Genomic DNA, 24,314 nt, shown 5'->3' on the forward strand with positions numbered 1-24,314 from the left:
TAAATCTAACTTAATGCTCTGGCTGCTGAATCAGTTAATGCATGTACCTTATTTTATTTATCTATTTTAATGATGAACAGATTGATGTTTTAAAAAGATGACATTCTTGGCTGGGTGCAATGGCTTATGACTATAATCCCAGCACTCTGGAAGGCCGAGGTGGGCAGATCACCTGGGGTCAGGAGTTTGAGACCATCCTGGCCCACATGGTGAAACCCCGTCTCTAGTAAAAATACACAAATTAGCCAGGTGTGGTAGCATATACCTTTAGTCCCAGCTACTTGGGAGGCTGAGGCAGGAGAATTGATTGAACCTTGGAGGCAGAGGTTGCACCACTGCACACCAGCTTAGGCAACAGAGCAAGACTCTGTCTCAAAAAAAAAAAGATAACATTTTTGACCCAGTGCAGGTGGCTCAGGCCTGTTATCTTAGCACTTTGGGAGGCAGAGGTGGGCAGATCACCTGAGGTCAGGAGTTCAAGACCAGCCTGGCCAACATGGTAAAACCACATGTCTACTAAAAATACAAAAATTAGTCAGTGTGGTAGCATATACCTTTAGTCCCAGCTACTCAGGAGGCTGAGGCAGGATAATCACTTGAACCCAGGAGGTGGAGGTTGCAGTGAACTCAGATCACGCCACTGTACTCCAGCCTGGGCAACAGAGTAGGACTCTGTCTCAAAACAATAAAATAAAATGACAACATTCTCTTAATCTCTATAATTTTATGAACTGTAATTTCCAAAACGATGTTATAGCCTACAGTGCTGCTATATAAGGAATAATGGTGTCAGTCTTTTCTGTTTGAGTTTCCATCTGGTTGTTCTTAGATTGTAATAAAAATGTGTGGTATTCAGAATTTTCTTGTATTTCTTTGTAGGTAGTACTAGCAATGTACAGGGGACTTGAAAGTCAGAACAAGCTAACACTCTGCCCGGAATATTCTGAAATGGACAGCCGTGAACTATGATTTCATTTGTTCAGGATATTTATCCATTTAATATACTTTTTTTGCTTAATTTCAGGAACATGAAGCCATCCAACTGGAATAATAATCAAGTTGATTATTCCAGTCTCAGTGATTCCCAGTTCCTCTTTGGATCTCAGTTCTGTCCAGAAAATTCTGAAACCCTTTCAGCACCCTTGGACTTTGGTGCTTACTTGAGACATTCAAAACAGTCACAACAGAATTCTCTGGAGGTGAGTTTCGTTTCCAGAATTGCTCTGCACACATTTCACAGTCATTATGGAGATAAACTATAAAGGATACTTATTCTGGCTGGGCATGGTGGCTCACGCCTGTAATCCTAGCACTTTGGGAGGCCAAGGCAGGCAGATCACGAAGTCAGGAGATTGAGACCATCCTGGCCAACATGGTGAAATCCCATCTCTACTAAAATACAAAAAATTAGCCAGGCGTGGTAGCGCACGCCTGTAATCCCAGCACTGAGGAGGCTGAGGCAGGGGAATCACTTGAATTCGGGAGGCGGAGGTTGCAGTGAGCTGAGATCATGCCACTACATGCCAGCCTGGACTTGCAGATCAAGACTCCATCTTAAAAAAAAAAAAGAATACTTATTTATTCTGGCCTGGTATGGTGGCTGACACCTGTAATCCCAGCACCTGGGAAGCTGATGTGGGTGAATCCCTTGGGTGCAGGAATTTGAGACCAGCCTGGGCAACATGGCAAAACCCCATCTCTACAAAAAGTACAAAAAACTGAGTATGGTAGCTAAGGCAGGAGGATTGCTTGAGCCAGGAAGTCAAGGCTACAGTGAACCGTAATTCTGCCAGTTTACTCCAGTCTGGGTGACAGAGTGAGACACCATCTCAAGAAAACCAAACCAAACAAACAAACAAACAAACAAACAAAAAACAACCAACATTTATTCTCTAGCCTTAAAAAATTACTTATTCTGTTGGAATATATTTTAGAATTGTACATCAGTAAGTATTACTCTCCTAAAGGGATTTGTGCTTGATTAGTGACTCATTTGACTTGGTAGTCTGAAATGAAAACATTTATATTTGCAGTTTCTTCTTTTTTTTTTTTTTTGAGATGGGGTTTCACCATGTTGGCCAGGCTGGTCTCAAACTCCTGACCTCAGGTGATCCACCGACCTTGGCTTCCCAAAGTGCTAGGATTACAAGCAGGATCCATCACACCCAGCCTGCAGTTTCTTCTATTACAAAGCAACATAAAATAGTGTCAATTGTTTGACCACTCCTATGGAGAGGCAAATATACACACACACCCACACACACAAACTTATATATATGTGTATATATGTATATTTCTAAGGCTAGTTTTTTTTTTCTTTAAAGAGACAGGGTCTTGCTATGTTGCCCAGGCCGGAGTGCAGTGGCTATTCACAGGCGCGATCCCACTACTGATCAGCACGAGAGTTTTGACCTGCTCTGTTTCAGACCTGGGCTGGGTCACCCCTCCTTAGGCAACCTGGTGGTTCCCCACTCTCGGGAGGTCACCATATTGATGTTGAACTTAGTGCAGACACCTGATCAGCATAGCGCACTACAGCCCAGAACTCCTGGACTCAAGAGGTCCTCCAGCCTCAGCCTCCTGAATAGCTGGGACTATAGGCACGTGCTACCGCGCCTGGCTAGTTTTTTAATATATATATTTTATATCTATCTATCTATCTATCTATCTATCTATCTATCTATCTATCATCTATCTATCTATCTATCTAACTATCTGCCTCTCCCTAGGGGTGGTCAAGTGATTATTATATATATATATATATATATATTTTTTTTTTTTTGAGATGGGGTCTCACTCTGTTGCCTAGGCTGGACTACAGTGGTGCTATCACAGCTCACTGCAGCCTTGACATCTCAGCTCAGGTGATTCTCCCACCTCAAGGGAGAGGCAAATATTGTATGATATTTCCTAAGGCTAGTCATACTATTGTTTGTAAGAATTTCTTTCTTTTTTTTCCTGAGCTTCCAGAACAAAATTCCATAGACAGAGAATTTCATAAGTAAAAATAGTTTTCATAAAATGTAAATAAAAAACATAAATTTTATTTTAGATGAACTTTTTTTTTTTTCAGGATGGAATCTTGCTTGTTGCCCAGGCTAGAGTGCAGTGGCGCAATCTCAGCTCACTTCAACCTCTGCCTTCTGGGTTCAAATGATTCTCCTGCCTCAACCTCCTGAGTAGCTGGGATTATAGGCACCCACCACTACACCTGGCTAATTTTTGCATTTTTAGTATAGACTAGGTTTCACCGTCTTGGCCAGGCTGGTCTCAAACTTCTGACCTTGTGATCCACCTACCTCAGCCTCCCAAAGTGTTAGGATTACAGGCATGAGCCACTGCCCCCAGCTGAACTTTTTTCAAATAAGAAACTTCATGTATTTTGTATACTTTAGCTAACTATACTACATTATGTCCTTGAACAAGAAGGAGATGAAGATTCTGAGGCCTAGGTTAATGAGTAAAGGCCAAAATGAGGAACAGAGTCTCTTGAATCCTTGATTTTTTGAGATTAACTTTACTTTTCCTTCTTTTTTATTCCCCCAAGATGGAGTCTTGCTCTGTCACCTGGGCTGGAGTCCAGTGGCATGATCTCGGCTCACTGCAACCTCTGCCTTTCAGGTTCAAGCAATTCTCCTGCTTCAGCTTCCCCAGTAGCTCGGATTGCAGGTGTGCACCACCACACCTGGCTAATTTTTGTATTTTTAGTAGAGACAGGGTTTCACCATGTTGGCCAGGCTGGTCTTGAACTCCTGACCTCAGGTGATCCACCCTCCTTAGCTGCCCAAGCGTTGAGATTACAGGCATGAGCCACTGTGCACAGCCTGAATTTTTGAGATCAACCTGTCTTTTCTTGACAGTCAAAAACATTTTGATTTTTGGGGGCACCTATAACTAGATGCAGCTTTTTGGGTTTTTTTGAGACAGAGCCTCACTCTGTCGCCCAGGCTGGAGTGCAGTGGTGCAATCTCAGCTCACTACAACCTCTGCCTCCTGGATTCAAGAGATTCCCGTGCCTCAGCTTCCTGAGTAGCTAGCTAGGATTACAGGCACCTGCCTCCATGCCCGGCTCATCTTTGTATTTTTAGTGGAGACGGGGTTTCACTGTGTTGGTCAGGCTGGTCTCAAACTCCTGACCTCAAGTGATCCACTGGCCCTGGCCTCCCAAAGTTCTGGGATTACAGGTGTGAACCACGGTGCCCAGCCACACCCAGCTAATTTTTATATTTTTTGTAGGGATGGAATTTTGCCATGTTGCCCAGGCTGGTCTAGAACTCCTGGGCTGTTTGTGTTTTTTTTGGGTGGGTGGGGTTTGAGATGGAGTTTTGTTCTTGTTGCCCAGGCTGGAGTGCAGTGTTGTAATCTTGGCTCACTGCAACATCTGCCTCCCAGGTTCAAGCGATTCTCCTGCCTCAGCCTCCCCAGTAGCTGGGATTACAGGCATGCACTACTACACCTGGCTAATTTTTTATTTTTAGTAGAGATGGGATTTCTTCATTTTGGTCAGGCTGGTCTCGAACTCCTGACCTCAGGTGATCTGCCCGCCTCGGCCTCCCAAAATGCTGGGATACAGGTCTGAGACACCGCAACAGGCCTGGGATCAAGTTTTGTATACAGACTTACATGCATCAAATAGGGATTTAACAAATAAGATTAAATTGGTGCTTTAAGTTAGTGAAGTATGCTCTGAGATAAGTATTTCAGTACAAAAATTGGTATCTATTGATATGAAGGAATAAATGACCTCCCTGAATATTTTTGTGCCAGACAAAACCCCAGCTATTTGGAGGAGATACAAAAGATGGAGGTTTATTTCCTCCTCCTCTGTCAGTTGGAAAATTAAAAGGCCTCTTGGAACAGTTTGAGGAGAAAAAGAAAAGGGCAAAAGCCTAAGAATGCAGAAAGTGGCTCACCATGTGTCAGCATGCCCACTCTCCAGTCCACATCAAACTTATCAATATGAGTTTAGTTCACTAGCAGCTGAGCGACAGCAATTTGAGTTAAACTTATGATTATGAAAACTTTTAACACATTGTCTCAGAGATAGCATAAATGGTTCTCTGTTCTTGCCTTTAAATTTATGCAATTGATTCTAAGCTATTTTAGTTGACATTTAAAATCTCTCTGGGCTGGTAAGGCAGAAACTATATTAATAAAAACAGTTGCTTTATTTTAAATATAATTTTTTGGTATATACAAAAATAAAATGGAAATACTACTTGCTATGTTACATTACAGCAATATGGTTTGCACTTAAATGTGATTCTGCATTGTACAGAAAATAGTGAATGCTATAAATATTTTTATGTGTGAAATGCTATATATTTTTTTCATTTATTTAACAGGGTGAACCTAGCATTTTTGCAAAGTACCAGACAAAACCCCAGCTATTTGGAGGAGATACAAAAGATGGAGGTTTATTTCCTCCTCCTTTGTCAGTTGGAAAATCAAAAAGCCTCTTGGAACAGTTTGAGGAGAAAAAGAAAAGGGTAAAAGACAAATGTGACAGGTATGTAAACCTTTCAAGTGGATGAGTCAACTCATTTTTTTTCTGAGCAAGATAGGACATAGAGTGTCAGTAATCTAATTCAATTTTAGCATAATAGCATGTATTAGAGTTCTCCAGAGAAACCAAACCCTAGGACTTAAACACACAGAGAGATAGAGAGAGAGAGAGAGAAAGAGAAAGAAAGAGAATTATAGACTGATTTTTTTTTTAGACGGAGTCTTGCTGTGTCACCAGGCTGGAGTGCACTGGCACAATCTCAGCTCACTGCAACCTCCACCTCCCAGGTTCAAGCTATTCTCCTGTCTCGGCTTTCCAAGTAGCTGGGACTACAGGTGCACACCACCACACCCAGCTAATTTTTGTATTTTTAGTAGAGATGATGTTTCACCCTGTTGGCCAGGATGGTCTTGGTCTCTTGACCTCGTGATCTACCCGCCTCTGCCTCCCAGAGTGCTGGGATTACAGGCGTGAGCCACCATACCCAGCCTATAGATTGATTTATTTTAAGAATTGTTCATGAGATCATGGAGGCTAAGAAGTCCCAAAGTCTGCCATCTGTAAGCTAGAGAACCAGGAAAGAGAGTGGTACAATTCAGTCTGATTCCAAAGGCCTGAGAACCAGGAGCTCTGATGTCCAAGAACAGAAGTTGGATGTCCCAGATGAAGAAGAGGGAATTTGCACTGCCTTTGCCTTTTTGTTCTATTTGGACCTTCAAAAGAGTGGATGATGCCCACCCACACAGGTGAGGGCAATCATCTTTACTTAGTCTACCAATTAAAATGCTAATCTCCATTTTTTATTTTTTGAGACAGAGACTCACTCTATCACCCAGGCTGGAGTGCCGTGGCTCTGTCATGCACTCTGCATGGCTCACTGCAGCTTCAACCTCTTGAGCTCAAGTGATCCTCCCAACTCAGCCTTCCTAGTATATGGGACCATTAGGCATGTGCCACCATGCCTGGCTAATTTTTTACTTTTTGTAGAGACAGAGTCTCACTATGTTATCCAGGCTGCTCTTGAACTTCTGACCTCAAGTGATCCTCCCATGTCAGCCTTCCAATAGGCTGAGCCACTGTACCCAGCCTAAATTTATGCTAATCTCTTATGCAAACACTCTTACAAACATACCGACTATCTGGGCATTGCTTAGATGAGTCAAATTGACACATAAATTAACCATTTCATAGCACTCTTGCCTTTAAAGTTCATCTAATACTACTGCTACTACTAATAGTTATTATTATTATTATTATTGAGACAGAGTCTCACTCTGTTGCCAGGCTGGAGTGCAATGGCATGATCTCGGCTCATTGCAACCACTGTCTCCTGGGTTCAAGCGATTCTCCTACCTTGGCCTCCCAAGTAGCTGGGACTACAAGCATCTGCCACCATGCCCGGCTAGTTTTTTGTATTTTTTAGTAGAGACGGGGTATCACCATGTTGGACAGGATGGTCTCGATCTCCTGAACTCGTGATCCACCTGCCTTGGTCTCCCAAAGTGCTGAGATTACAGGCATGACACCATGCCCAGCCTATTATTATTATTTTTTTTGGTGAGATGGCTTTTCGCTCTTGTTGCCCAGGCTGGAGTACAATGGCACTGTCTTGGCTCACTGCAACCTGTGCATCCTGGGTGCAAGCAATTCTCCTGCCTCTGCCTTCCAAGTAGCTGGGATTACAGGCGACCACCACCATGCCCAGCTAATGTTTGTATTTTTAGTAGAGATGGGGTTTTACCATGTTGGCCAGGCTGGTCACAAACTCCTGACCTCAGGTGATCCACCCACCTGAGCCTCCCAAAATGCTGGGATTACATGTGTGAGCCACCACACCTGGCTATTATTATTATTATTTATGTATTTATTTTTTGAGATGGAGTTTCACTCTTGTTGCCCAGGCTGGAGTGCAATGGCGTGATCTAGGCACACCACAACCTCCACCTCCCAGGTTCAAGGGATTCTCCTGCCTCAGCTTCCTGAGTAGCTGAGATTACACACACACCACCATGCCCAGCTAATTTTGTATTTTTTTTTTTTTGAGACAGGGTTTTACCATGTTGGTCAGACTGGTCTTGAACTCCTGACCTCAGGTAATCCACCCGCCTCAGCCTCCCAAAGTGCTGGGATTATAGGCATGAACCACCGCGCCCCGCCGCTAATTTTGTATTTTTAGTAGAGATGGGGTTTCTCCATGTTGGTCAGGCTGGTCTCAAACTCCTCAAACTCCTAACCTCAGGTGATTCACTTGCCTTGGCATCTGAAAGTGTTGGGATTACAGGCGTTAGCCACTGTGCCCGGGCTTTTTTTTTTTTTTTAATTCTAAGATGGAGTTTCACTCTTGTTGCCCAGGCTGGAATGCAATGGCATGATCTTGGCTTACTGCGCCTCCACCCCATGGGTTCAAGCGATTTCCAGCTAATTTTTGTATTTTAAGTAGAAATTGGTTTCACCATGTTGGCCAGGCTGGTCACAAACTCCTGACCTCAGGTGATCTGCCTGCCGTGGCCTCCCAAAATGCTGGGATTACAGGTGTGAGCCACCATGCCCAGCCTATTATTATTATTTTTTAAGAGACAGGGTCTTATGCCCAGGCTGGAGTGCAGTGGTGCAGTAACACTCACTGCTTCAACCTCCTGGGCTCAAGCAATCTTCCCACCTTAGCTTCCCAAGTAGCTAGGACCAGAGGCACATACTACTATGCCCACCTAATTGTTTTTTGTTTGTTTGTTTTTGTCAATTTTTGGTTTTTGTTTGTTTGTGTTTTGAGATGGAGTCTTGCTCTATCATCCAGGCTGGAGTGCAGTGGTGCGATTTTGGCTCACTGCAACCTCCACCTTCTGGGTTCAAGTGATTCTCCTGCCTCAGCCTCCTGAGTAGCTGGGATTACAGGCATGTACCACCATGCCCTGCTAATTTTTGTATTTTTAGTAGAGATGGGTTTCACCATGTTGGTCAGACTGGTCTGTCTGGAACTCCTGACCTCAGGTGATCCACCTGCTTTGGCCTCTGAAAGTGTTGGGATTACAGGAGTGAGCCACTGCACCTGGCCAATTTTCTTTCTTTCTTTTTTTCTAAAGAGGTTGTGTCTCATTATGTTGTCCAGGCTGGTCTTGAACTCCTGGGCTCAAGCAGTCCTCCCATCCCACCTTCCCAAAGTGCTGGGATTACAGGCATGAACCACCATACCCTGCCTCCTAGTTATTCTTTATTTGCTTTCTTGTCAGTGTGATTTGTGGTAAATTTAATGAGTCTACCACAATTTTCTTCTCTCTGAAAAATAAAAACTACAGGATTTCTAAGAGATATGTAATATTCAAGTAATGTTACACTTACTTTTCCTAAACATCTGCCCCTTGATTTGTTTCTTTTCAGATCATCAGGATTAGGAAGTTAGACAATAGTATGTATTTTAGAGTCTAGAATAGAATGAGGCCAGGCACGGTGGTGGGTGCCTGTAATACCAGCTACTCAGGAGGCTGAGACAGGAGAGGAGAATTGCTTGAACCCGGGAGGCGGAGGTTGCAGGGAGCCGAGATTGTGCCATTGCACTGCAGCCTGGGTGACAAGAATGAAACTGAGCTGCTCAAACAAACAAACAAACAAAAGAACATAACCAAAACAACAACAATAAAAAAGAATAGAATGCATGAAAATTTTTTCTTTCTTTCTTTCTTTTTTTTTAAATAGAGACCAGGTTTCACCATATTGGTCAGACTGGTCTCAAAATCCTGACCTAAGGTGATCCACCCACCTCGGCCTCCCAAAGTGCTGAGATTACAAGCGTGATCCACTGTGCCCTGCCCCGAAATTTTCTTAAAAAAATTTTTTTTTGATATGGAGTCTCCCTCTATTGCCAGGCTGAAGTGCAGTGGTGCAATCTTGGCTCACTGCAACCTCTGCCTCCTGGGTTCAAGCGATTCTCCTGCCTCAGCCTCCCAAGCAGCTGGGACTGCAGGCATGCACCACCATGCCCAGCTAATTTTTGTATTTTTAGTAGAGATGGGGTTTCACCATGCTGGCCAGGATGGTCTCGATCTCTTGACCTTGTGATCTGTCCACCTCAGCCTCCCTAAGTGCTGGATTACAGACATGAGCCACTGCACCCGGCCTTAATTTTTACATTTAAATTTTTTTTTTTTTTTTAAGACGGGGTTTTACCATGTTGGTCAGGCTGGTCTTGAACTCCTGACCTCAGGTGATCTGCCTGCCTTGGCCTCCAAAGTGCCTGGATTACAGGTGTGAGCCACCATGCCCCGCCACATTTTAAATTTTCTGCGAATTTTTTTTTAAAACTTTTATTTTAGGTTCAAGGGTATATGTGTGAGGGATCTGTGGGGATCGCTCCCGTGTGAGGCCCCTAGGAAATGGGCCTCGCCATATGGTGAGCTTGAGCCCGGACACAGATCCCCGGTTGGGGGAGTCGAGCTGAGAGAAAGCAGGAACCGAGAGAGGGACTATGCTATTCAAAATAATTAACAGACATTACTTTATGGATATGAGGACTTGGGAGGCATTGTGTCCACTTTCGGCTCCTTATGGTTTATTGCTTGATTGTGTTCATTTTGGACCCTTGTTACCTTCATTGTAAAATATTAACTTAAGTATTTACACTTGGTAACTTACTTACCTAACTTACTGGGTGTAACTGTAACTTACTTACCATAACTTATTGGGCGTAACTGTAACTTGCTTACAATTGTTAAGTACTTACTGGGCGTAACTGATTTACTGGGCTTAACTTACTTACTGGGTGTAACTTAGTGGGGGTAACTTGCTTACTATAACTTAAGTATGTTGATCTGGGGTAAACAACATTAACTTCAGAAAAGTATATAATGGAATATATTGCAAAAATAAAATTGCTGCTTGGAGATAGCCTAAGCCAGCCCTCCAGACTCCGCTTTTCTTTTTTCTTTCACTTCTGCGCACTCTCTCCCTCAGGTTGAACGAGACATCTACGTTGGCGGTCTCGGGGACTCCCGCAGGTCGGTAGCCCCCCGGCAGATGTGCCGGACCCCAACATATGTGCAGGTTTGTTACATAGTTAAACTCTTGTTACGGAGGTTTGTTGTACAGATTATTTCATCACTCAGGTACTAAGCGTAATACCCAATTGTTAATTTTTTTCTGATCCTCTCCCTCCTCCACCCTTCACCTCAACTATGGCCCAATATCTGTTGATTTTCTCTTCATGTCCTTGAGTTCTAATCATATAATGTATGAATTCTTTTTTTTTTTTTTGAGACAGTGTCTCTCTCTGTCACCCAGGCTGGAGTGCAGTGGCACAATCTTGGCTCACTGCAACCTCTACCTCCCAGTTCAAGTTATTCTCCTGTCTCAGCCTCCTGAGTAGCTAGGATTACAGGCATGCACCACCACACCTGGCTAATTTTTTTATTTTTAATAGAGATGGGGTTTCACCATGTTGGTCAGGCTAGTCTTGAATTCCTTGTGATCTGCCCACCTCAGATTCCCAAAGTGCTGGGATTACAGGTGTGAGCCACTGAGTCCGGCCCTCTTTTTTTTTTTAAATTTTGATGGTGTCTTGCTCTGTCGCCCAGGCTGGAGTATAGCGGTGCGATCTCAGCTCAATGCAACCTCCACTGCCTGGGTTCAAGTAATTCTGGTGCCTCCCTAGTAGCTGAGATCACAGGCACACGCCCCCATGCCTGGCTAGTATTTTTGTAGTTTTAGTAGAGATGGGATTTCACCATGTTTGCCAGGCTGGTCTTGACCTCAGGTGATCCACGGGCCTTAACCTCCCAAAGTGCTGGGATTACAGGAATGAGCCACCGCGTCTGGCCTGTGTCTGAGTCTTTTTAAGAACAGGATGTATAGTTGAGGAATAACTGTAATAGCTTATTTTTCATTAGAAATTAATATTTTCATATTAATATTTATACATAAATATGTATATAAATATGGACTTTAAAAAGAAAAAAGTTATTTGCCTTAGCAGTGGTCATAGGAAGTCTGTGTTCTCTCTCTCTCTTTTTCTTTACCCTGCTTGGCACTAAGGTTTCTTAGGGTCAAGTCTCCAAATCTACTCAAGCAATGTTTTGATGCTATGCTAGGTAGAGGTCTGCCATATTCATGGAATGATTTCTGTAACTTATCACTTCGATATTTCACAAAGATTTGTTTTCTTTTTTCCCCCCTATTCTAGTGAGACTCTACACAACTTCGTTTCTCATGTTAGAGAAAGCATTCACAGGGTAAGTACAGCTACTTTTTAAGAAATTAGAATGTCTTATATTTTTAAAAGTTTAATATTTATATTGTACTGGCTTTCAATTTATCATTAAATGGCAATTCTCTAAGATACTAAAATAAGGCAACAGGTTGTGAATTCTTTCATAATTTTTAGTTGCAGACATCTGTGGAAAAGTCAGAGGAACATCTCAGTTCAAGAAGCCAATCTATTTTGGATTCTTTAGAGACTGTGGCCAAGACATGTGAGTGCTTCATGTTTAAGGTATCAGCAGAGGGCACTGATGAATGATGAACATGAACTTTCTGACCCTAGCCTGGTTTTCAGTGGTGAGGTTCCTTATAGAGTTTCAGATGAGAGGATAGGTATATATAGTCCTGAAGACTAACCCTATATGGGTTAGTACTAAGCTGGGTAGTGGGACCCACCTCTATATGACAATGGTCTGGTCCCATGATGCCTTTTGTGAAGGACTCATCCCCCACCTGATAACCATGCTGCCTCAGGGCAGGTAGCTCTGCTAGGTTTCTCACCTCACTGCCTGAAGTGAGTCAGCAACATCCCTGAGTCCCAAATGAATTGCTGCCTGTGCTGTCTATAGAGACACTGACTGTACCCTTAGGAGTTAGAAATACTATATACCTGCTGCTCTTCTTGCTGCCTTAATTTCAGTGGGAGCTGTGTTGTTGTGAATCACAGCATCATTCTTAATTTCAGTTATAGTTTGTAGTTTATAAAACCCTGTGCCCCACCAGTTAGTGATTTACATTTAGATGAAACCATGGCCCTTGCCCTATAAACAGAAGAGAATAAATATACAGTTCTCCTTAGGTGAATACCTCTCTAGAACTACCTGTTTCCTAGCAAAATGATGAGCTGATGACTGTGCATCTGCACCTGTTTGCATTTGTCTCTCTGTTTATTTTTTATTTTAAACAAGTTGAAATCAACTTATTCAAATGCCATGGGGTGGACTGCTTGTGATTTACAAAAATTGATGCCTTTGTGTGGCCTAAAAATTAATCCCCAGCTGTCTGCATAGAAGCACTGTACTGTCTGCTGGCTTTCAACCTGGACATCCCATACACAGGGCAACTATGCATCTGTTTGGAAACTTGTTCTGGAAGCCTTAAGACTGTTACCCCCACAAAGTAGCAAGACAGCGAACAGAAGCAAATCAGGGATGCTTCCTGTGTATAACATGATAGAGTAACTCATTTTTAAGTAACTAAGGAAAGCACTCTGGTTTTGTTCTACATTTAAAACTGGGTGGGCTGGGTGCAGTGGCTCATGCCTGTAATTCCAGCACTCTGGGAGGCCAAGGCAGGAGGATAACTTGAGGTCAGGAGTTCGAGACCAGCCTGGCCAAAATGGCGAAACCCCATCTCTACTAAAAATACAAAAATATTTAGCTGGGCATGGTGGCAGGTGCCTATAATTCCAGCTACTTAGGAGCATGAGGTAGGAGAATCACTTGAACCCAGGAGGCGGAGGTTACAGTGAGCTGAGATCCTGCCACTGTACTCCAGCCTAAGCAACAGAGCAAGACTTTGTATCACATAAATAATAATCATAAAACTGGGTGAAGTACAAAAAAGGGGGATTGTAGCAAAAGTGTGACATTTAAATCCTAGAAAAGGGAAAGGAAGTGCCCGAGGCCCCAACGCAAGATCAAGGCAGAGAAAGAACTAAAACTGAATCTGGCTTATGGTAGGCACAGGGATCCTGATCCTTTGCTCCAGTGGTTCCTTAATTTTCTTTTCTTGTTTTGTTTTGTAGAGACAGGGTTTTACCATGTTGGCCAAGCTGGTCTTGAACTCCTGACCTTGTGATCCACCCACCTCAGCCTCCCAAAGTGCTGGGATTACAGGCGTGAGCCACCACCATTAGGCGTGAGCCTAATCCCAGCACTTTAGGAGGCCGAGGTGGGTGGATTGCTTGAGCTCAGGAGTTTGAGACCAGCCTGGGCAACATAGGGAGACTTTGTCTCTAAAAAAAATAAACAAAACTAGCAGGGCATTGGACACATGCCTGTAGTCACAGCTACTAGGGAGGGTGAGGTGGGAGGATGACTTGAACCTAGGAGATTGAAGCTGCAGTGAGCTGAGATGATGCCACTTCACTTTAGCCTGGGAGATCAAGACCCTGTCTCTAAATATTAAAACTAAATAAATAAAATGAAAAAAAAAAAAAGACTCAAGGCTGGGCTTGGTGGTTCATGTCTATAATCTCAGCACTTTGGGAGGACAAGGTGGCAGAATCATTTGAGGTCAGGAGTTCAAGACCAGCCTGTCTAACATGGTGAAAACCTGTCTCTACTAAAAATGTATTAAATTAGCCAGGCATGGTGGTGGGCACCTGTAATTCCGGCTACTCGGGAGGCTGAGACAGGACAATTGCTTGAACCCAGGAGGTGGAGGTTGTAGAGAACCGAGATGGTACCACTGCATTCCAGCCTGGGCAATAGAGTGAGACTCCATCTTAAAAAAAAAAAAAAAAAGACTTAGCAGAGGGAGCCATACTGAGAGGACAAACAGTTACAAACACAGTAGCATCATATGAATTGGAAGGATAGGTCATTCTTGAAAATGGGCACAAGTAGCCTATCCAGAATAACTCTCTTTCTTGGTAGGAAATGATGAGGAATAGAAAATTAATCATTGAGAGAGGAACTGGACAAATCCTGTAGCCAGGTTCAGTCCAGCTATCCTAAAGCACTGAACTCCACCTCAGTGCATTCTGCAGGCTTTCAGTCTCTACTCACTGTGCTCATCAGGGAATGGGGAAGTAAAGATACTATGTGAAAGTGTTGTCTTGTGTTACTATGTAATTGGTGCCTTCACAGATGAGGTCATGAAATATTTTCCCAGTCAGCATGCCCAGCCAGAAGGATCACTGTAGCCATCTAATCTAACTCTTCCTGTTCTTCAGCTGAGGACACTAAGGACCAGAGTAATAAAGTGAATTACCAAAGCCACTTATATCCTACCTCATATATTAATTACATAATTAAAAGAACTAAGGCCTGGTGCGTTGGCTCACACCTGTAATTCCAAGACTTTGGGAGGCTGAGACAGGCGGATCACCTGAGGTTGGGAGTTCAAGACCAGCCTGACCAACACGGAGGAACATTGTCTCCACTAAAAATACAAAATTAGCTGGCATGGTAGCGCGTGCCAGTAATCCCAGCTACTCAGGCGGCTGAGGCAGGAGAATCGCTTGAACCCAGGAGGTGGAGGTTGTGGTGAGCCAAGATGGTACCACTGTACTCCAGCCTGGGCAACAAGAACAAAACTCCACCTCAAAAAATAATAAAATACAATAAAAATAAAAAGAACTAGAAGGTAACATGGATAACACTTTTATAATTTTATAAAGGGAAAAGCCTTTCTGAGCAAAATAGATATAATTGTTAAGAAGAGTGAGATCCATCTATATGAACATGGTAGAATGGAAATACCTGTTCATTGTTAAATTAAAACAACAACAAGGTGCTGTTCATGTGCTCCAGGATACATCTTGTCAGGAAGTGTGACCAGCCAGTGAAAATTGGGAAGAGTATCCCTAAAATAGTTGGAAGTGGTCTCATCTTATACAATGAGGCTTCTAGATCTTTCCTCAGGCTCTCATCAGCACCTCGGGGAGAATGAAACTACAGAGTAAAAGGAAAATCACTGGCCATCAGGGAAAAGCATTCATTTCTAAGTTGCATCACAATCTGATCTCATCTCAACTGAAGCCTTGTCAAATTGCTAAAATAGAAACAAATTGTTTAAAAATCATCTTGGCTGGATGCGGTGGCTTAGGCCTGTAATTCCAGCACTTTGGGAGGCCGAGACAGGCAGATTATGAGGTCACGAGTTGGGAGACCATACTGACCAACATGGTGAAACACCACATCTACTAAAATACAAGAAATTAGCTGGGTGTGGTGGCATGCACCTGTAGTTCCAGCTACTAGGGAGACTGAGGCAAGGCAATTGCTTGAACCTAGGAGGTGGACGTTGCAGTGAGCTGAGATTGTGCCATTGTACTCCAGCCTGTGACAGAGCAAGACTCCCTCCCAAAAAAAAAAATCATCTTTTTTTTTTTTGAGACAGAGTTTTGCTCTTGTTTGACCCAGGCCTGTGTGCAATGGCACGATCTCGGCTCACCGCCAGCTCTGCTTCCTGGGTTCAGCCAATTCTCCTGCCTGAGCCTCCTGAGTAGCTGGGATTACAGGCAGGCGCCACCATGCCCAGCTAATTTTTTGTATTTTTAGTAGAGACGGGGTTTCACCGTGTTGACCAGGATGGTCTCGATCTCTTGACCTCGTGATCCACCCGCCTCGGCCTCCCAAAGTGCTGGGATTACAGGCTTGAGCCACCGTGCCCGGCTGAAAAATCATCTTAACAGAAAAACAGATATTGTTTAGAATATGGAAATGGATTTTAAATGGCATTTTTACATAAAAGCTAAAAATATCTAATGTTTATAGTCAAAGCAAAAATGAAATGAATACTCTTCTAGACACACATACAAATACAGATATAGGACCTAGGATGTATATACAGATATGCACATGTATTAATGTAAAATTCCAGAAACTGATGATATTGTTAAATCCAGGAGGTGAGACCAAGTTCTATAGAGGAGAGATTGACTCTTTTTTTCTCATTATATACCTTTTTATACTGTTACAGTTTTGAGTTATTTTGATAACTGAATTTTTTTTTAAAGAAAAAATACGGATAGACTTTGGAAGTAATGAGTTTGATACAAAAGCTCCTGTAAAAGGGAAGACTCCAAATATATGTTGCCCTGGGGACAAGAACTCAATGTGTGAGACCACAGATGGATGTTTTGTGAGCACTTAATCTAGAATCAAACACTTTTCTTGCCTTTCTCATGCTCTGCTTTTGTGATGGTCAGTAATGTCCACTGTTGCTAAGAAACATTACTATTTAGGAACTTCTCCAGGGAAGGATAATTACATTTGCTCTCTACTATAAATATCTACATGGATGTCTGAAGAGTCTAATTGAGTTGAGGAGCTGGAATCCAAAACCTAAGTAAACAGTCTCTTTTTAATTGATTGACACATGGAATTTAACTTGCACCTGTGGTGAGAAATATGGGAAAATTTCCTCTCTAAATAATTCTTTGGCTGGGCGTGGTGGCTCACACCTCTAATCCCAAAACTTTGGGAGGCCAAGGCGGGCGGATCACCTGAGGTCAGGAGTTCGAGACCAGCCTGACCAACATGGTGAAACCCCATCTCTACTAAAAATACAAAATTAGCCAGGCATGGTGGCACATGCCTGTAATCCCAGCTACTCAGGAGACTGAGGCAGGAGAATCACTTGAACTCAGGAGGTAGAGGTTGTGGTGAGCCAAGATCTCACCATTGCACCCAGCCTGGGCAACAAGAGCGAAACTCCGTCTCAAAAAAAAAAAATTCTTTTAGAAAATGAGCTGGGAGCAGGTGGCTCACGCCTGTAATCCCAACATGTTGGGAGGCTGAAGTGAGGATCGCTTGAGGCTAGGTGTTCTAGAACAGCCTGGACAATATAGTGAGACCTTGTCTTTACAGAAAAATAATTGAAAATTAGCTGGATGTGGTGGTTGTGCCTGTGGTCCCAGCTTCCTTGGAGGCTGACGTGGGAGGATTTCTTGAGCCTGGGAGGTTAAGGCTACAGCGAGCCGTGATTGTGCCACTGTACTACAAACAAGGTGACAGAGTGAGACCCTGTCTAAAAAAAAGAAAAAAAAGTTGAATGTTTGATTGTTTCTTATTTTGCTGCAAAGCTGTTGTTTCACTGATTAAAAACAAAAACAAAAACAAAACAAAACAAAAAAAGCAGCACCAGCAAATGGAGTATAAAACAAAATGAAAATAGTATTGTTTTTCTTTTTTTTTTTTCCCCCCGAGATGGAGTCTTGCTCTGTCACCCAGGCTGGAATGCAGTGGTGCAATACAGCCTGCATCCTCTGCCTCCCAGGTTCAAGCAATTCTCATGCCTCAGCCTCCTGAGTAGCTGGGATTACAGGCACCTGCCACCACACCCAGCTAATTTTTTTATTTTAGTAGCCATGGGGTTTCACCATGTTGGCCAGGATGGTTTTAAACTCTTAACCTCATGATCCACCCGCCTCAGCTTCTAAAGTGCTGGGATTACAGGCGTGAACCACCACACCCAGCTTTATTTTTTTTTGAGAAAGAGTCTTGCTACTGCCCAGGCTGGAGTGCAGTGTCATGATCTCAGCTCACTGTAACCTCTGCCTCCTGGGTTCAAGGGATTTCCAGCCAATTTTTTGTATTTTTAGTAAAGATGGGGTTTCACCCTATTGACCAGACTGGTCTCCAACTTTTGACTTCATGGGATCCCCCTACTTCGGCCTCCCAAAGTGTAATCCTAAAGGATTACAGGCCTGAGCCACTTCGCCCAGCCAAAATAGTATTCTTTTTCACCTGACACTGTACAACTGACAAAAACTTGTCTTCACTCCCAGTTATTGGCAACGGAAAGATCATTAAATATACATATATTTTTCTGAGGCAGTGTCTGGCTGTGTTGCCTAGGCTGGAGTACAGTGCTGCCATCTCAGCTCACTGCAGCCTCTACCTCCCGGGTTCAAGTGATTCTCCTGACTCAGCCTCCCAAGTACTTGGGGTTACAGGCACCCACCACCACACTTGGCTAATTTTTGTATTTTTAGTAAAGACAGGGTTTCACCATGTTATCCAGGCTGGTTTCAAACTCCTGATCTCAAGGGATCCACCCGCCTCAGCCTCCCAAAGTGTTGAGATTACAGGCATGAGCCACTGCCCCCAGCCAAATTATAAAATTTTTATAACTAGTTTTTACCATGGAAAATGTCATGAACTTTGAATATTATAGACAGAGCCTACAGCCTAGAGCCTATCCTAAAAATCATAGAGTAATGTGAAAAATATGCATATTGTGTTTATCTGTAATAATTAGAAAGTTGGCTGGGCTCAGTGGCTCACACCTGTAATCCCAGCACTTTGGGAGGCTGAGGTGGGCAGATTGCCTGAGGTGAGGAGTTCAAGACCAGCCTGGCCAACTTAATGAAACCCCATCTCTACTAAAAATACAAAAATTAGCCGGGCGTGGTAGAAGGCACCTGTAATCCCAGATACTCAGGAAGCTGAGTCCAGAAAATTGCTTGAACACAATTGAACAGGATGTGGAGGTTGCAGTGGGCTGAGATCATGCTACTGCACTCCAGCCTGGGTGACAACAGGGAGACTCTGTCTCAAAAAAAAAATTATAAAGTTAAGGGGTATTTTCTTTCAATAGCAGTATTGCCAACAGCTTCTTTTCCCATTGTTATTGATAAAAGTTGCAATTTTAAGTACTCTATCACTAATTTAAAATAACTATGCCCGGGCATGGTGGCCCACCCATATAATCCCAGCACTCTGGGAGTCTGAGACAGGTGGATCACAAGGTCAGGAGTTTGAGACCAGCCATTACCAACATGGTGAAACCCCATCTCTACTAAAAATACAAAAATTAGCCAGGGGTGGTGGCATGCACCTGTAATCCCAGCTATTCAGGAAGCTGAAACAGGAGAACTGCTGGAACCCAGGAAGGGAGGTTGTAGTAAGCCGGGATTGCACCACTGCACTCCAGCCTGGGTGACAGAGTGAGACTTCATCTCAAAAAATAATAAATAAATTAAATATGCTAGATTAAATTGTTTCATACTAGTTTATTTAGACGTTTCATTTTCACTTCTCAATATATTTTACTTAGTGTTTGTTTGTTTTGAGACAGAGTCTAGTTCTGTTGCCCAGGCTGGAGTGCAGTGGTGCGATCTTGGCTCATTGCAACTTCCCTTCTTGGGTTCCAGCAGTTCTCCTGTTTCAGCCTCCTGAGTAGCTGGGACTACAGGCACACGCCACCATGCCTGGCTAATTTTTGTATTTTTAGGAGAGACAGGGTTTCACCATATTGGTCAGGCTGGTCTCGAACTCCTGACCTAAGGTGATCCACCTGCCTCAGCCTCCCAAAGTGCTGGGATTACAGGTGTGAGCCACCTCACCCAGCCCTCACTTAGTTTTTATATGGTTCTTCACTCATTAGTTCAAGTGGTTCTGAAGGGTTGCTTAGTGTCACATTGATCAGCCAACCATCTTCATAAGATTTGTCGACAAGTCCAATATTTTCTGTAAGAGCTTCGTTAATTTTGGTTATTTCTCCTATCAGAGAACAGAGTTCTTTAGCAGCTTTCAAGCTTTTCAAAGCACCAAATTCATCTTTTTTTTTTTCTTTTAGACAGAGTCTCACTCCATTGCCCAGACTGGAGTGCAATGTTGTGATCTCGGCTTACTGCAATCTCTGTCTCCTGGGTTCAAGATATTCTCCTGCCTCAGCCTCCTGAGTAGCTGGGAGTACAGGCATGCGCCACCATGCCCAGCTAATTTTTATATTTTTAGTAGAGAAGAAGTTTCACCATATTAGTCAGGCTGGTCTTGAATGCCTGACCTCATGATCTGCCCTCCTTGGCCTCCCAAACTGCTGGGATTATAGGCATGAAGCATTAGCCACCGCACCCAGCCTTTTTTTCTTTTTCTTTTTTCTGAGATGGAGTTTCACTCTTGTTGCCCAGGCTGGAGTGCAATGGCAAGATCTCAGCTCACTGCAACCTCCACCTCCAAAGATGAAGTGATTCTCCTGCCTCAGCCTCCTGTGTAGCTGGGATTACAGGCATGCACCACCATGCCTAGCTAATTTGTATTTTTAGTAGAGAGGGGGTTTCTCCATGTTGGTCAGGCCGGTCTCGAACTTCTGACCTCAGGTGATCCACTTGCTTTGGCCTCCCAAAGTGCTGGGATTACAGGTGTGAGCCACCACGCCTGGCCACCAAATTCATCTTGTTTGTTCAGTTTTGTCCCAACTTTAGGCAGAGTACAGTAAACATTTTCCAAAGCTTACTGTGCAAAATTGTGGATTCCTACTGTTTTAATACCATTTTCTGTTGTTATCCACTAGTGTCTGTGAATTTACACACTGCGGGAGTAAGGCATATGCAGTTTCCAGAAGGTGGTCAGCATTGCCAGTGGGGTGGGGCAGCCCTGGACCCACTTTTTAAAAATTGTGGTAAAATACACAATGTACCATTTCTTAATGCTTTTTTCTTCCCTTTTTTTTTTTTTTTTTTTTTTTTTTTGAGATAGGGTCTCCCTCTGTCGTCAAAGCTGGAGTGCAGTGGCACAAATACAGCTGACTGTAGCCTTGACCTCCTGGGATCAAGCAATTCTCCCACCACAGCCTCCCTAGTGGCTAGGACTACAAGCACGTACCAACCAACCCAGCTAATTTTTATTTTTTAGAGACTGGATCTCACTATGTTGCCCAGGCTAGTCTAGAAATCCTGGGCTCAAGCAATCCTCCCACCTAGGCGGCTTCCCAAAGTGCTGGGAGGATTACAGATGTGAGCCACTGTACCCAACCTGTTTATAATTTTTTTCCCCTTCTAGACTGTAAAATTCATGTAGGCAGACAGTTTTGTTCAAAACTGTTTCCCATGTAGCACAGTGTCTGGCAATAAACCTTCAGATAAAACTGTAAATCTTGGCCGGGCATGGTGGCTTATGCCTGTAATCCCAGTACTTTGGGAGGCTCAGGCAGGTGAATCACCTGAGGTGAGGAGTTTGCGATCAGCCTGGCCAACATGGCAAAACTCCATCTCTACTAAAAATACAAAAAATTAACTGGGCATGGTGGTGCATGCCTTTAATCCCAGCTACTTTGGAGACTGAGGCAGGAGAATCACTTGAACTCAGGAGGCAAAGGTTGCAATAAGCTGAGATTGCGCCACTGCACTCAACTAGGCAATAGAATGAGACTGTGTCTCAAAAAAGGAAAAAATAATTAAGTCCACCAATCTTGCCATGGCCCACGCACCCCTCTGTGCAGCTCTGACCTGCCTCCCTACAACTGTGGCCTGCTCTTGGGCCCCTTGCTCACCATGTTTCAGCCATGCTAATCTCATAATTCCTCTTTTTGGAAAATGCTCTTTCTTCTGTTGGTAATATTCTTTCCTCCACAGTTGTATGAAAATTCAGCTAAATATTAGTTTCTTAGGGAAGTCTTAACCCTGAAAGTGACTGTGTCTATATGTTACATGGTTTCAAGCACAGTATACTCATTAACTACCTGTTTTCTCTGATAAGATTGCAATTTCAAGAGTGTTTTATCTGTCTTTTCTTTCCATTTTTTTTTTTTTTTTTTTTTTTGAGATGGAGTCTTGCTCTGTCACCAGGCTGACGTGCAGTGGCACAATCTCAGCTCACCACAACCTTCGCCTCCCGGGTTCAAGCAATTCGCCTGCCTCAGCCTCCTGAGTAGCTGGGACTACAGGTGCACACCACCACACCCAGCTAATTTTTGTACTTTTAGTAGAGACGGGGGTTTCACCATGTTGGCCAGGATGGTCTCCATCTCTTGACCTCATGATCCGCCCTCCTCAGCCTCCCAAAGTGCTGGGATTACAGGCGTTAGCCACTGAGCCCAGCCATTTTTTGAGATGAAGTCTCGCTCTGTCACCCAGGCTGGAGTGCAATGGCATTAGCTCAACTTGCCGCAGTCTCCACCTCCCAGGTTCAAGCAATTCTTGTGCCTCAGCCTCTCAAATAGCTGGGACTACAGGCAGCCACCACCATGCCTGGCTCATTTTTGTATTTTTAGTAGAGATGGGTTTTTACCATGTTGGCCAGGATGGTCTTGAACCCCTGCACCTCTGGTGATCTGCCCACCTCAGCCTCCCAAAGGCATGAGCCACCATGCCCAGCTAGCTGTGTCTTAATAACTGTTATATCTATAGGGCCTGGCATATAGTATATGCTTATTAAACATTCATTGAATAAATATCACAGCATCTTCATATGACCTATAGCCTAGCAAGAGTATGGCAATAAATTGCAACACAATGTGTCATTAAATTGGTGTGTGTGTGCGTGTGTGTAGAATCTTAGTGTAAAAAAGAGGGAAATCAATATCAGTCCTGATGTAGTTAGCACTCAGGTCCCCAAGTCTATTTGGGTCCAAGAGTAAGTACCGGATAAATAAGTGGAGGGCAACAAATGATGGCAGGGAACATACACAGTGCTACCAGCAGAGAGAAGCAGCACCCAAGCTGGGTGGGAAATGGTGTTTTCTGAGGAGGTGAGTGCTGAAAGTAGAAAGAAGACTAGGAATTAGCTGGACCGAGGTCGTGATTACGGGGAGGGGTAGGATGACAGGGACAGAAGCAGGGTACTTGAAGCTAAGACTTTGCACAAAGGCCAATGGTGAGAGAGAAAAGAGAGTCCAGAGACATGGAAGGGAGGATAAATGGGTAAAGGGAAGAGCCCAGATCTTGTTAGCCAATTTAAAGATTTAGATTTGGTTCAGTGGCTATTGGGGTGCCATTGAAAGTTTCAGTGGGCCAGCGCAGTGCCTCATACCTGTAATCGCAGCACTTTGGGAGACGGAGGCAGGCGCATCACCTGAGGTAAGAAGTTCAAGACCAGCCTGGCCAACATGGCAAAACCCCATCTCTACTAAAGATACAAAAATTGGCAAGTGCAGTGGCTCACACCTGTAATCCCAGCACTTTGGGAGGCTGAGGCGGGCAGATCACCTGAGGTCAGGAGTTCAAGACCAGCCTGGCCAACATGGTGAAACCCCATCTCTACTAAAAATTTAAAAAAATGAGCTTGGTATGGTGGCGTGCACCTATAGTCCCAGCTACTCAGGAGGCTGAGGTAGGAGAATCGTTTGAACTTGGGAGGCGGAGGTTGTAGTGAGCTGAGAGCACGCCACTGTACTCCAGCCTGGGTGACAGAGTAAGACTCCATCTCAAAAAAAAAAAAAAAAATAGCCGGATGTGGTGGTACACACCTGTAATCCCAGCTACTCAGGAGCTGAGGCAGGGAAATCACTCAAACCTGGGAGGTGGAGGTTGCAGTGAGCTGAGATTGCGCCACTGCATGCCAGTCTGGGCGACAGAGTGAGACTCCATCTCAAAAAAAAAGTTTCAATGAAGGTTTCAGAGGGGGCGTGATGACACCTACATTCTACAAAGTTCACTCTGATGACAGGGCCAAGAAGGAAGGCCACAGTGGTTTGTGCTATTGTCTGGGCAACTGATTCTCAGGGCTCCCAGCAGGTGCTGAGGTTAGGTCTGCCCAGCCAGGATCTTGTCAAGGAGGGAGGGAAGGAGAGTCTGGAGGAACCACCCTGGTCTGCATCCAGCTCCTCCCTTTTCACTACTGTGGTACTGTGGTTCTGTGGTTTGGGCAGATGGGACATACCATAGTCTTCAGGAGGTGAATTGTCATTGTTTTGTATTTAGTACAAGAGACTGTGCAGGCCCAGAATGAACTGGTGTTTGAGGCAGTGCAGGACAAAGGCAACATGGAGCAGGCCATCCTTGAGATGAAGAAAAGATTTGAAGTGGTAAGTGTAAACCCCAGCCTTTTTCCTTAAGTGTGTTTTGGGCATTGTAACTAGACCCAGAGAGAAACCTTTAAAGTTGGAAACTTTCAGCCAAGACAAGAGGACAGCACAGGCCACTTGGTAACGGGCCAACATATAGGCT

General features: G+C 43.9%; 1 protein-coding gene across 6 annotated transcripts in view; it reads left to right on the forward strand.

The window, feature by feature from the left end:
• The window catches only part of IHO1 (interactor of HORMAD1 1), a 57,100-nt gene that overhangs the window by 30,579 nt on the left and 2,207 nt on the right, over nt 1–24,314 (forward strand). For 5 of the 6 annotated variants that reach the window (XM_035275495.3, XM_035275496.3, XM_035275493.3 and 2 more), the window contains exons 3-7: nt 1,025–1,199; nt 5,346–5,509; nt 11,676–11,724; nt 11,877–11,964; nt 24,069–24,172. In XM_035275495.3, the coding sequence (XP_035131386.1) occupies nt 1,025–1,199; nt 5,346–5,509; nt 11,676–11,724; nt 11,877–11,964; nt 24,069–24,172 (580 nt within the window). Of the gene's footprint in view, nt 1–1,024; nt 1,200–5,345; nt 5,510–6,001; nt 6,253–11,675; nt 11,725–11,876; nt 11,965–24,068; nt 24,173–24,314 lie in introns of those variants that run through there. The other variant, XM_035275497.3, reaches the window with a different exon arrangement.

The sequence above is a fragment of the Callithrix jacchus genome, chromosome 15 (genome assembly GCF_049354715.1).
Source record: "Callithrix jacchus isolate 240 chromosome 15, calJac240_pri, whole genome shotgun sequence".
NCBI lineage: Eukaryota > Metazoa > Chordata > Mammalia > Primates > Cebidae > Callithrix > Callithrix jacchus.